This window comes from Oxyura jamaicensis, chromosome 1 (genome assembly GCF_011077185.1).
Source record: "Oxyura jamaicensis isolate SHBP4307 breed ruddy duck chromosome 1, BPBGC_Ojam_1.0, whole genome shotgun sequence".
NCBI lineage: Eukaryota > Metazoa > Chordata > Aves > Anseriformes > Anatidae > Oxyura > Oxyura jamaicensis.
Genome location: NC_048893.1, coordinates 124,533,486 through 124,546,665, shown reverse-complemented (window position 1 = coordinate 124,546,665; position 13,180 = coordinate 124,533,486). Strand labels below are relative to the sequence as shown.

Here is a 13,180-nt window from a genome sequence, read left to right as displayed (position 1 = left end):
CCCCAGCTGCAATGGACGAGCTGTGACCCCATTTTTCTTGCCATGCCTTTGGAGCATGAGGTGCTGCTGCACACACTAGAGTTTGTGCAATCATGGTGTCCCATGGATTGAATAGGTTTTGCATAGGGAGCCAGGGGCTGGAGGAAGGGAAAGCTGCTGTGCTCTCCTCAAGTACAAGGCCAGCAAGATTCCATCTTGAATTTCTTTCTTCATTTTTTTGGATAAAATCTATTTGACTGAGAAGGCATCAAAGGGGGGAGAGGAAAATCTATATTTTCAGGCAGCTCTCCTTCCCTGTATGAAACAACAAAGACTGCATTTAGTATTATTTCAGCAACTGAAACTCTGCAAGTTGGCCAGCTGTGTTGCTTCTTCCCAGCTGGCTGCTCAGAGTGGCTCTCTGAACCCTTCTGGCCCTGTTTGCTGTAATGTTTTGCAGAACTGTCATGTCAGAAGTGGGACTGAAGAAGGATGTTGCCAGACGGTGTTGAAATAAGACCTCCCCCTCGTTGCCCAGAGCTCCTTTGTGCTAGGTGCTCTGCACACCCAGTTCAAACTCGGCTGTACAAAACTGTACGCTCAAATAAATCACTCGTGAGGTTGAGGCCAAAAGGAACATCTGAGAGGGGTGGTGATGAATGACTTAGGTATTTGCTGAGCTGGGGAAGACTTTCGTTGGAAGGGTGCAAGAAGAGCTACCTGGTGAACTACTTGTATCTTCAGTAGACCTTGTATCTAGCACAGTAGACCCCTGTGCTAGGCCAGCCTTGGGCCATCATCAGGGTGGCATGGGAATAACCCAGTGGTGTTGCATGCATGATTGTTGCCACCTGAGCCAAGACACAAGCTGCTTTTCTTTTATGGGGAAGAAGCTTCAGTGGTGCAGCCATGACCCCAGGAGCAATTAGAGACCTGGGAGCGAGCCGTGTGTCTCGGTGCCTCTGCAGGAAGGGAGTGATGGGGCTGCAGCAGCTGCACGAATGTTTCCCCTGGGGGCAAAAAAAGAGTTGCCTTCAGTCCCTCTGAGATGATTGACTTTCTGTCTTTCCTTGGATGCCTGTGAGTAATTCAGAGGAGCATGTGTGGCAATAGTAGCCTGGTATTTACTAAATATAATTGGAAGAAACTGTTGCTACTTACCTCAACTTGCAGTTAAGTGGTGCTCAGGGCATCTAGCCAAGCACACTGAAAAAGACTGATGGGGAGGAAAAAGTGTGAAATCTGAGCCACCGTTTCTGCTCCTAACACATGGTTTGTTGTTCCTGACTTTTGGGGGCTTCGTTTCTCAGCCTATGTGCAGTGCCAGTGGAAGGGGAGAGGGGCCCTGCTTGTTCTTTTTGTGTGTGAACTCTTCAGTCTTGGTTTTTGCCGGGGAGCAGCTTCTGACCTTGGTTACTGCCTTCCTTCCTGCTATTTGCTGAAGTCAAGGGGATTAAATATGCCAGTGAGGAAAATATCTCTCTCCTTCTCCTCCTTCCCAGGGAAACCTTCATTATGGGACTGTCCCTCCCACCTCCAACACGTGCTCAGGTCCCCATCACCCAGGAACCACCCTGTTTTCTAACTCTTAATCTCTCTTAATCATAATCACCTTGCTAGTGACAATTATCATTACTCACAAATAATAAAGGCAGTTCATTTTTTCTGGAGGACAGATAACGAATGTTGTAAGTTCACATATGACAAATGAGATCTCAGGAGCCATTAAAAATAATAACGGGGGAAACATTCTTAGAAAAACATCCCCCGTACCTTTACACTAGATACAAAATGTAACCCGTGTTTGGTTTGTAACCTGACTTTGGTTTGGTTTTACTGTTCATATTTCATAGTGTTTTTCTTCTGTAGAGTGTGTCTCACCCTTCCAGACCAGTGACTTCATCATTACCTGTGGGAAGCCACATCAGGGACCAATAAGATTAAGCAGTGGGGCTACCGGGCTTTATTTCTTATAGGTTATCATCTTGAATGAAGCACAGGTCAGTAGTAAACAAAAATGCTGTCACCTGCTGATGGCCATCTGATGCCCTGTGCAGAATTAGTCGATGCCCTCAATCTGCTGTCTATGAGACAGGCGTGTGTATCACCGCACCATCGGTGCAGTTGCTGCTAAGCGACACTCCGGAGAGCTGAACGGGGAAGGCACGGAGACTGATGGAGACTCGCTCTTACGGTTTTGATGGAAGGCTGCAGATTATAAAGATTTCAAGGAAAATGGAAATATGTTTGCTGTACTTGGAATAAGTCATCTGAATCTTACCTTCCAATGTGCCAAACGCAGTGTTTTCTGTGTTGAGTGTCATCTTCCTCCATGCTTTTTCAAGGCTCCTGGGGCTTTGCAGCAGCATAGATTCCTCATGTTGTGGGTGATGACATGGAAATAGGTGCGATGATGTACAGGCCTCTGGTCTTGGAAAGAGAATCCTTGGCATGGATGCAAAAGGCTAGCACTGGCCCACTTTGTGTATAAATATTCAGAGAGAAATATGCAGGGGAATTGAATGTTTGGAGTAGGAGAATAGGCAAGATGCATTAAAACTACTGCTGAAACACTGACCTATGACAAAAGTATAGACAGAATATGATAGAATATAGATAGAATAGTTCATGAAGAACTAGGCTGCTGGGGAACATGAGGATGTTTTTTTCACAAGATCTTGAAGGTAAACATTAACCAAGGCAGGAAGAATAGCAAATGAATTTTGTAAAGCTTTGTTCTTGAGTGCTGGCATATGAAATCAGGGTGACAGATCTGAGAGCAACATCACAGTGAACAACACACTTCTGTGTTTTAAGAGGGAGAGCATGATGGTGACCCGCTGGAGCAACTAGGGCAAGCTTAATAGTGATTTGGGATGAGTCAGTACAGGAGAAAAATAGCGGAGCAGTGAGAGAGAATTGCAAAGGATGTATAGAAGTCTGCTTACTGAGTGCATTGTAGAGACCATGTACCACACTGCTGGAGACAAGAGGCTTTATCTTGCTGCGTGTCATTGAGAGTGGGAGTAATGTGAGGGGTCAACTTGTGAAGAAAGCTGTGTTGACGAGTGCTGAAAGCACGTCAGACTGAGAGAAGTGCTTTCAGCTAATTAAGAATGCGAGACTGAAGGGGGTCTTGAGACATTGATTTCAGTTACATGCCATGACACACGTATACATGTCTGATGTCATATCATCCCTAGAACTAACGTGCTATCCCTACCATTAGGTCCAGTAGCCTTAAACTAGTTGCATTTGGGAGATTTTTTCATTAACATTTTTATGCCTTTGCTATTTTACTGGCTGATTGGCTTTTTTTTTTTTTTTTTTTCTTGTGGAGCATGGTAGCAAATGGAAATGAATGTGGACTCATCCTGAAGAGCAGTTGACCTAACATCAGCCTTGCCAGGCAGGACTCGGGTGTTGTCTGCCTGCCCTGTAGGCAACACCAATGCTGCCTGTAGCATCACTTCCACTCTTTGGTTGAACCCCTGAGCTGGGGCATGAGTCACTTCCCGACTGTGTCTCAGTCTCTGAAGAAGCAGAATTGAATTAAATGTTTACTTCTGCATAGAAGTGCAGAGCTGAAAAAAATTTTGTCTAGTAATAAGTCTTTAGCTCTTCTGGGAATAGAGCTGGACCATGTTAGTAGTTTTGCTTCTCGCTTACTAACTTGCTTGCCCTGATGAGTTTCCTGCTATCTATGATAGAACGAGGACCGTAGAAACACCATGGCTACGCATACATCATTTCAGATGTTTATTAATAGATAAGTGTGTTGCACTCCCTCCAGTGCTTGCTGTCACCATGCATTAGACAGGCAGTGTGCCCAGGAGTATTTCTTCACTGCAGAGCTTGGTGTGATAGGAGTGGGGGTGTACGCACAATTGCACATATTCATAGAGATGTATAATAACTAGACATGTGCACCTAGAATAAAAATGCCATTCATCTCTCCAGTCTGGCTCATGGGTGAGAAGGGCAGCTCCATTAATGAAACCCCAACAGAAACCTTCTGTCTGTGACTACATTTGCCGGTATTTTGTAGCTGAGAGCACAAAGATATTTCTTTCCCAGCCACTCTTGGAGGCAGGGGAAAACAGGCTGGAGAACGGGAATAAAAGGAGAGGAAGAAATCACTGGCAAGAAAAGCTTCGCAGGAATGAAGCGCTAAACATATAAAATGCTGTGCATTTCTGTGAGGTTACCGTCTATCCTGCAGTGACAGCTTTGAAGTACTTTGAAATAACAAGTCCCAATCTGGCCACTGTAACTTATTTGACAGAGTTAGGGAAAGCAGTTAAAAATATGTTCAAACACCGCCAGCAGTGATTGAAAGCAGCAAAGCCAAGAATGGGATTAGCATGTGGCACTCTTCACATAAGTGCATATTGCTTAACAGCATAATCTTCTTACGTGTATAAGAATCACAGACTTCCCAGCCCTCTTGAATTGTCTGTTTTTGTGCCAGTTAACTGGATACCAGGTAAATGCAAAATTCAAGGATCTGCACATGAAAATGACATCCAAATTGTATGCTTTCCAATATTTTCATCTTTCCGGATAAGTGAACACTGAATACGGATGGGGTTTTGTCCACTTGTCCATTTTTTTCTCCTGAATAGCTGTTATTTCCATATGGGTGGCATAATAGGAGGCAGAGAAATGTCACAGGGAAGCACTAAGAAACTGTGGTTGAAACATGCAACGTTTCACCTTACTGGCAAGAAGTAAAACAATACAAAGAGCATAAGATCACGGTCTTTCTCAACAGCTTCTGCTCTCAGTGTAGTTCTGCATTTTCCCTGAGTTTGAAAAATTTGCAAATTGTCCATCCACGAGCGCAGAACAAAATAATAACTGTGCTCTTGTCATGTAGCTACGGGCTGAACTTGTGTTGTTGTGTCTGCCCTCCTGCTTTTCCAGAGGGTGGTTGCAGCCTATGTAGGTGCAGCCGTGCCAGCTTTGATTTCCATGCGTGAGTGCCAGTGGTGGTGCAGATGTGGTGGTCCGGGCTCCACGTCCAGGCCAGCTTCCCCCATCACATCTCAGGGCTGGTGCTGCTGGAATTTTCTCCTCACACCCCTCGTGAGCTGGAGACAGGGCACAAAATTCTCTGAAATAGCAATAATAGGGCCTAGTGATGCATAAGGCCATTGCAAACTATGTTTTCCACTGTGGGATCCCACCAAGAAGTAAGCAAGGAGCAGACCATCCAAACTGGGTGTCAGTCACCCCATGACTGTGGGCACACCAGGAAAGCAGGAAGAAAAGATACGACTGAGGATGTGAGGATCCCACCCTGTCACTGAACAAACCCCAAAGACACATAGGAGTGGTGAGGAAAAGGACACTGGGATTTTGGCACGCAGTTTTCTGTTTCAGTGAGAGTTGGGTATCTCTTGTCTCATGTCAGAGGCATGGTTACAAAGCCCTGCCAAGGCCCAGGTGCTACCTTCCTCGTCTCTCTGGTGCCCTGGGGCAGCTGGACTGCACACCAGCAGGCCCGGGGACAGAAGGACAAGGAAACATGGTGCCAAGGTGTCTGTCCCATTCTTGTCACCTGATGTCACCCCCAACACAGGGGCTTCAGAAGAGAAAGCCACCACTGTCAGGAATTGCTCTGGCACTTGTCCCACCTTGGAGGAGCCCCAGGCTCTGTCACCCTGGGCTGCTGTCCCCACTGGGTAGGCCCAGACACCCTCTGTACCATCCCTGGGAGCAGCAGCCACAGAAGAAGCCACTTTGGAAGTGCTGAGCTTGCTAATACTACACAAAATGTGGGACATGTACAGCAGAGTAGTGACTGTAAATTTGTACCAGCCGTGTAGGCTTAAGCCCCCTAGGTTTTACAGCAGGGACACAAGTGCTTAGGGGAAGCATACATTCGAGACATGCAGGGCTATAAATAAAACTCACATCAGACTCAGCACTTGCCTCAATGAAACATTTATGCACTAATATGCATGATGGAGTTGGATGTGTTGCAGGATTATCTGGTATTTGAGGTGAACCTGTCTCGGTCAGAATTCATTTTCTTGCGATGCTTCACACACAAACTTGGCAGACAGTAGCTCACCTGTGCAGCCTGTGTGGAAGAGATCATGGCTTTGCCTTTTGGAACCAAGGTGCTTTAATAAGGAAGTGTCAGCCACTGGTTTGGCTTTGCTCGTGCAGGATCTGGCGGTGCGTTAGCTCTGGGCGATCTGTCCCTGAGCACGTAGGCTCCATCCTCACTCACTGCTAAAATCCCCTCCAGGCTCTGCACTTTTTCACACCCCACACCAAATCGTGTTTTCGCTTTGAACCAGGAAGCATAGGACATCATCATTTCCCCCCCCCGACACCTAATGGCAACTATAATACAGAAAAAAAATAACAGAAAGTCAAGAAACAGAAGGAGCTGGGGGGAGGTGAGCATCTAGAGAAGGAGACGGAGCTGGGGGAGGGGGGGGGAACCCCTGGATCTATCAAGTAAATAGAGCAGAAATCTTTCTTGCTTGGCCTTTGTGGTGTTATTATTAGAACAACCACGCTTGAGTGCACTAAAGCCGCGCAACCTTCAAGCATCCACATGCAGCTCTGCTATGGCAGGATCCTTTTTTGCTTTGTTAAAGGAGGAGAGAGTGTGAACAAGAGGACGTGAAGACGAGAAGGGTCTATAAATGATAAATATGATCAACTTTGATAAAACAGCTATTTGGGAACCCTCAAAAATCTCAGGAGAGCAGCCATTAGTGTACGTCTGTTTGACATTGGTTGTCAGGAAACCAGCCAACGTTAATGGATCCACAAAATGTAATGGAGAATCCATTTAAATGGTCTCTTGTCATTTTGTCATCCCACAAGACAAAAAACAATTACTTCAGCTTGGGAATGAAACCAACATGATAGTTTATATGATTCACTTGTATGTTCTAAATTGATCGAAGCGCACACTAACAATTTATTAACAATCTGTATCTGATGCCTGAAATGCCGCTTTTCCTATATCTATGCAGGATTCTTTTCTCATTCACTTTGTTGTCCAGCCATTAATAATTTAAAGACCGTGGCTTTACAGTTTCTGTACTGCTTTATCTACTATGCGTATGATGATGATGCTCAGGGGCTGGAGGCACACACAGGCCTTGTTAAAACAGTCTGCAGTGTAAATCACCCAGTGAAAGGAAGCGCTGGCCAAAAGAGATGCCTTGCCCCCATTTTACACAGCGGAGGCACAGGGAGTCTTACCAATTAACCCAGACTCCCAGCAGAAGCATGTGGTGAAGCTTTGAAGGAAGAGGTCCTCTGCATCTCAGCCCAGTGGTCTTTGACTGCTGAATTGCGCTGCCACAGGGCTGGCTTTTGTTATTTTAGTGGAGGCGGGTGATTCAGCTCTGTGCCCAGAGTGAGATGTTCGGCGGCCTGGAAGCTCTCTGCCCTGGGGGCTTCAGCCCCCAGTGCCCAGCTCCCAGGGCCTGCACCCAAAAAGTCAGTCAGGATGCCCTTGAAGGCACACAGACCAGGGTGAAGCGTACACTGGCACCTCTTTTGGCAGGTAGTCACGTCTTCTGATCTTCCTCTGTCACTTACCAGAGGGCTTTCTCCTTCTCCTGCCCCTTTCCAGGAGGTAGTTCCAGAGCGTTGCTGCTCTGGGGCTGGGACGCGTCTCCCAGCATCCAGCCCGATGGCATTCGAGGCGGGATTATACTTCTTTGTCCCTGGGCCAGCATTGTCCTCCGCCCTTCACCATGATTCTCCCTCCCTCTGAGCTTCTCCCCGTGCCTCGCAGGCAGAGGACATTCACCCCCTCGCAGCTTTTTCGGCAGCTCTTTTCGTTTCTGTTCTGGAGCACCTAGAAAATCCACTCCAGCTTTTCAATAGTTTAAAGGGCTGTTTGGTTCAGTGCGTATTGTGTAATATTTCTGCCTTCTTGGTGTCAGTAGGGCACATTCCCTGGCACAATGAATCCAAGTTCCTGCAGGAAAAGAGGGTGCACAGATATGCAGTAACAGGGGTGTGCAGTAATTGGGACCTTAGTACAGGGTGCTGTGAGCTGCTCAGTGCCCTATCCTTTCAAGATACACAACATGTTTGCCTGTTATTTTCCTTCTGGTACAGTATTTTTCACAGCTCTGCCAGGTTTGCCTTCTCTCAGAGGCTTGTTGGATGGCCAAGAGGTCGTGCTGCTTTATCTGTGATAGCAGCGTGTCTACCACAGCGAGAGCAGGGTGGGATTGTTTTAGCTTGGTTTCATTTTTAAGTCTCACGCAAAGTATGTTAATCCAGCTCCTACTCATCTTACTTGTAAAGCTCAGCTGCCAAAGCCAGAGGAGCTTTCTACAAGTTAAATATTGCAGTGAAATCTATTCTACTCTAATCAAATGTCTGAACAGCTCATAAGCAGGTAAAACTTTCCGCTCACTTATTTAGCTCCGTCACAGACAACTACTAGAGCTGCAGTCTAGACAGGCTGTTTCTGGGAGCAGGAAGGAACTGCTTGTGCCTGCCTTTTCATTAGCCCCCAGGGTGCAATCTGCGATCATGAATATCACATATCCTGAGCGACAGGAGGAACGGGTGGGGTACCATTGCTGTCTCTCACCAGTTCTTGTCCCGAGACAAGCTTCCCCAAGAGGTGATGCAGCTGCTAGAATGGGATCGGGCCAAGTCCCTTTGTGTCTTGGTGCCTTGTCTGTAAAGTAGAAATTGTGCTTGCTTACCCTCAAGGGGTATCCTACAGCCACTACCCACTCCCACCATCCCCTTACCCATTTTTGTCTCACCTTGGTGCTATTCATTACACTGACAGCATGACCAGTTGCATGGAGTGGCAGTGCAAATATGCTGAAAATTGAGTAATACCCCATCTACAGAAATAAACTGCAATGCAAAGAGAGGCTGCCTGCTGGGCTCCAGGTTTGGGATGGGGCCAGTGGTGTTCAAGCTCTGAGAACCTGAACTTCAGCAGATCTATCACCTTCATAAGCCACCATCTTCATCACAGCACCACAAAGTTTAGCAAGCTGTTTTCTTTCTCATCAAAGAAACCTATAAAGTCTGTCAACATCCTGCACGTGGCAGCAGGGTTCCTGGGCTTCTCCCCTTGTGTGCTCCATCCTTCTCCTACTCTAGAATTTAGCATTTCCTCTTCCTTTCCACATGCAAAATACTGGCATGCCTGCAGTCTGAGTGAATGCCATTCTGCATGAACAAAAGCAACAAAACCAGAAAGAGCAAAGCATCCCCACCAGAGGTACTGCTGCGGATGTGCTGCTGGTGCCCCTTGGCCTCCCACTCAGGGCACGTCCCTTCCTTTTTTGTTGTGGCACGCCGAGGGCCATGCAATGGGGGCTGCATTTGCCAGGAACTGTAGAAACAGTGTAAGAGGAGGGCTCTGATGTAAAATATGTGTCATCTTAGTGGGCAACGAGGTGGCTGGAGAAGGGACTGGTGCACAGTCATATCACAGAGTTACAGATTGCTGGAAGAGGGCTCTTACCCTCTTACCCAAGGAGATCGAAGCTCCTTGGCTGGGCTGGGAACCCCCTGTAGATGCCTCCACCAATCTTCCTTCCACTGCAGTGCCCTGTAAGCAAAGCTCCTTGGCCTTACCAGAGGAGGAGGTCTCTCAGACCTGAAATGTTTCTTGCAACTTTCAGAGGCAGCCTTTGGAGTTTTCTCTGTAGGGGAGCTGATGTCTTCCTGTCCCTCAGAAGCCCATATCCATTATGGGAACCTTTTCTGAGCAGTGACAGCTAGAGGTGTTCAGCAGGACAGGCAGTTAATCTCAGTCGGTACAGGCTGGGAGGTGGCGAGCCAGCAACCTGCGTCAGGACTTACCCATGTGTAACGTGATGTAGTGGGAGAGCTACACCATTTGGCAAGGAGGGTGGGTAAATGGGGGATCCGGTCCTCTCACTGACGTTGTTCAACCATTCTCACCATGGGAATGTTGCTTAGCTTCTTTGCATTTTCATTTTGTTGCCTATAAAATTATCAGCCCATTTGTCCATACATTTAACAGAGACATATGTATGCTCACACCTGCCTGCCTCCTTTATTGGAGGTCTATGATCTGGCAAAAAGATGTTATCTAAATGCTAAGTGGCATAATGTCATACTGCAAAACGGTGAAGGTAATGGTGGTTGTAACTTGGTGGGAGGAAAGCTGTTGTAACATGCTCAGTGCTCGTTCTTGGCACTGCTGTTCCAAGTGGGAGCCTTTCCTTTTCAGCTAGACCGACACACGAGATGCCCCAAGTCTTACTCGGGCTTCTCTTTGTTTTTTTTTTTTCTACAGCTGTCTCCAACCTGGATGCAGAGAGCAAACTGAGCGTCTATTACCGGGCACCTTGGCATCAGCAAAGAAACATTTTCCTCCCCTCCACCAGACCACCGTGCGTGGAGGAGCTGCACCACCACGCCAAGCAGCACCTGCGAGCCCTGCGCAGAGGTAGGTGCTGGCACGTCCTGGCCAGGCAGCGCTGGGGTGTTGTGGGCACAGCCACAGGGCTGCGGGCACTGCTCTCCCCAGGGAGTTAGGGGCTCAGGCTGAGAAATGGGGATGAAGAAGAAGTTCGGGGAGTGCAGGAGGGTTGTGCCCTCTACGACTTGTTTATGGTTCCTGGAGGAGATCTGGGATGGACTTTTTACACGTCTGTTTTACATTCTGGTTTTACGTGTTTTCATATTAAATTTGATATGTCTGAATTGTGAGTATGAGCAAATTGATGCACTGACCCCAAAAGGATGGAGGTACTGAGTGTTTTAATAAGGCCATGTATCTCCCTCTCAATGCTGAACACACGTTAAACAATGCCTCGGCTCCAGGACAGATAAGATTTAACTTCTCAAAGGCTAAACCTGGAGCCCAGTGGTATTAGAGAGAAGCTAATAAGCTCCACAGAAGCTAAGCTGCCCACCTGGGGTCCTGAGCAAGATATGGAGCCTTGAGGAGACCTGTGTCCTTCTCAGGTGGCATCTGAGAGCTTGCAGAGAGAGGGAGGGATCCCTGCCATACAGGGAATTTACTAAGTGAAATCATTGAATGGTCCTACACTGCAGGGAAGGCAAAAGATGAAAAGAACGGAAAATTCCCAACAGGGGGCAAGAAAAAGCAGGCAAACCATCCTGACTTTCTTCTGTGAAATAAGGAAGGAGAAGATTCATGCAGGGCACCTTTAAAATGTTCAGCTGCAGTCTCCTGTGTTGGAAGTGTTTTGCACCAGCAGCTATCATTGCCTTGCCCATTTATTTTTGTTATTGGGTTATAATAATAATTACTCGGATCTGTGGAGCATCTGTTAGCCAGATGAAACGTTCCTGTCAATTCCCACATGTGACCCCCTCTGCAGAGTTTATCACAGGCCCACACTGTAGGTGCAGTATGTCCTCAGAGCACTGCAAAGAGCAATAAGGCAGGATTGCAGTCGCAGTCGTGCTCAAGTAGAGCAGAAGTTGGCTTTTCTCTTCTCAGCAGCTCTGCTTTGCAGCCGTCCCAGCGCCAGGCTGGTCTCTGCCTGCCATCTGGTGGGCAGCTCAAACCCTGACACCGGTGGGGAAGGCAGCAGGCAGAAATGCCTCATCGCTTTCAAGCAGCACGGCTCACTTTGGGCAACTTCCCATCCTCCACGTTTAAGGGCAGCCGTGCAGGTTCAGCAGGCAGCGTGTCATATCCTGCTATTTTTATTCTCTAAATAATTGTGTATATTGGCGTGAAATTGTAAGCTGAAATTTACCCTAAGCATGTTTATCATCTGTCTCCCATTTCTTGTATTACAATTTCTTAATTATCTCTCTGTTTAACCAGGGGTAATTCAAACTAAACATGAGATCAGGAGACAGCTATCCATACTAACAAATGTGGTTGGCTGGACCATAGCTGTGTGCATTAGGTGAATCCATCATCCCCTGCCAGCAGCACTCTCTGCAAACAATAATTACCCAACTGTCACCTAAAATTAGAGACGGGAAATCCACCAGCATTACCCCCTTCACATGGAAAATTTCAGACTTGGGACTGATGCTGGAAGAGGGCTGGGTATTGTGAGCCCGTAGTGAAGGAAGACTCCTCTGTGTCAGGAGAAGAGCAATGGTGATTTTTCCAGGATGGGCTCCTCCGTGCTGGGACACAGAGCAGCTGCAGCAATGACCTTCTTGATGTCAAGGCAGGGAAGGAAGTCCTACCTGAGACTGTGTTTCCCTCATAAGGGTATATTTTATAGGGGCAGAGTGCATCTCAACTTTTCAAGGCAACAGGAGCTGCAGGTTCCCACTGGGAATCAGGTGCTGTGTCCCAGTCACTTACAAGTTAGCTCCTTTGTCCCTTGGGATAACTACCATGTGGGGTGAATTCAGCTTCTGCCCACATGCTGGAGTACGTTTTATATGCATTGCTCTTGCAGGGCCTAGGAGTCCAGAAAGTGCTTCTCCTGCTCAGTGTCAGTAAGGATCATCAGTAGTGCTCAGTGAAGAAGGAACTTTAGCTTTGGAGTCCATGTCCTATTTGTTGCTCTGTTGCACCACTAGTAGAGACATTTCTATGTTTTTAATGCTCTGAAAGGCTCATGTCCTCTTTATTCTCCTCCAAAACAGAACATCGAAGCCGAGGTGATAACAGAGAACAAAAAGCCCCAGGGCCCATCTCTGTGGTGGCTCCCCCCTTTCCTCCCTTCCCTGCAGTCTGCACTCAGAAGAGGCAAGCGATAAAGGACCGGCACTTCCTACCAGTAAGTCTGTCCTGCGTGCTGCAGGTATCCCATGGGAACACATCATTAGCATTGTGGGACCCTAGGTGTGACACTGCTTCACAAATACCCCACCCCCCGAGCATGTACAGGGACAACACAGCTCGCCTTGGCATCTCATCAGTAACAGCTCAGGTAGCAGCTTCCAGCAGCCATCCTCAGGGTGGAAGTTTCCACTTCGAAACCTCTTATTTTTCACCCCTGGCCAGCACACGTACACACTTGTTCATATGCTTCTCCACAGTCCTTCACATTCTCCACTCCTGCTTTGGGCAGCACTTCCAGGACGCTCCTGTAATTTCAGTAAGTGCTGTAATTTCAGCCCTGAATTATCATTGCCAGGAGCCAAGAGCTCAAGGGCTTTGAGTACTGACTGGAGGCTTGCACGGGTGCAGAGAGGCTCAGCAGCACGTCTCCAGCTATGAGGAGCTACAGTTTCCACTCACGTATGGACCACGGTACCTCTGTGG

The 13,180-nt window shown here is 47.5% G+C and overlaps 1 protein-coding gene across 4 annotated transcripts in view; it reads left to right on the top strand.

Annotated features, from left to right (window-relative positions):
* Nucleotides 1-13,180, top strand: part of NHS (NHS actin remodeling regulator) — a 246,257-nt gene that overhangs the window by 209,752 nt on the left and 23,325 nt on the right. For all 4 annotated transcript variants that reach the window (XM_035325074.1, XM_035325148.1, XM_035324993.1 and 1 more), the window contains exons 2-3: nt 10,265-10,417; nt 12,559-12,692. In XM_035325074.1, coding sequence (XP_035180965.1) covers nt 10,265-10,417; nt 12,559-12,692 — 287 coding nt within the window. The remainder of the gene's footprint in view (nt 1-10,264; nt 10,418-12,558; nt 12,693-13,180) is intronic.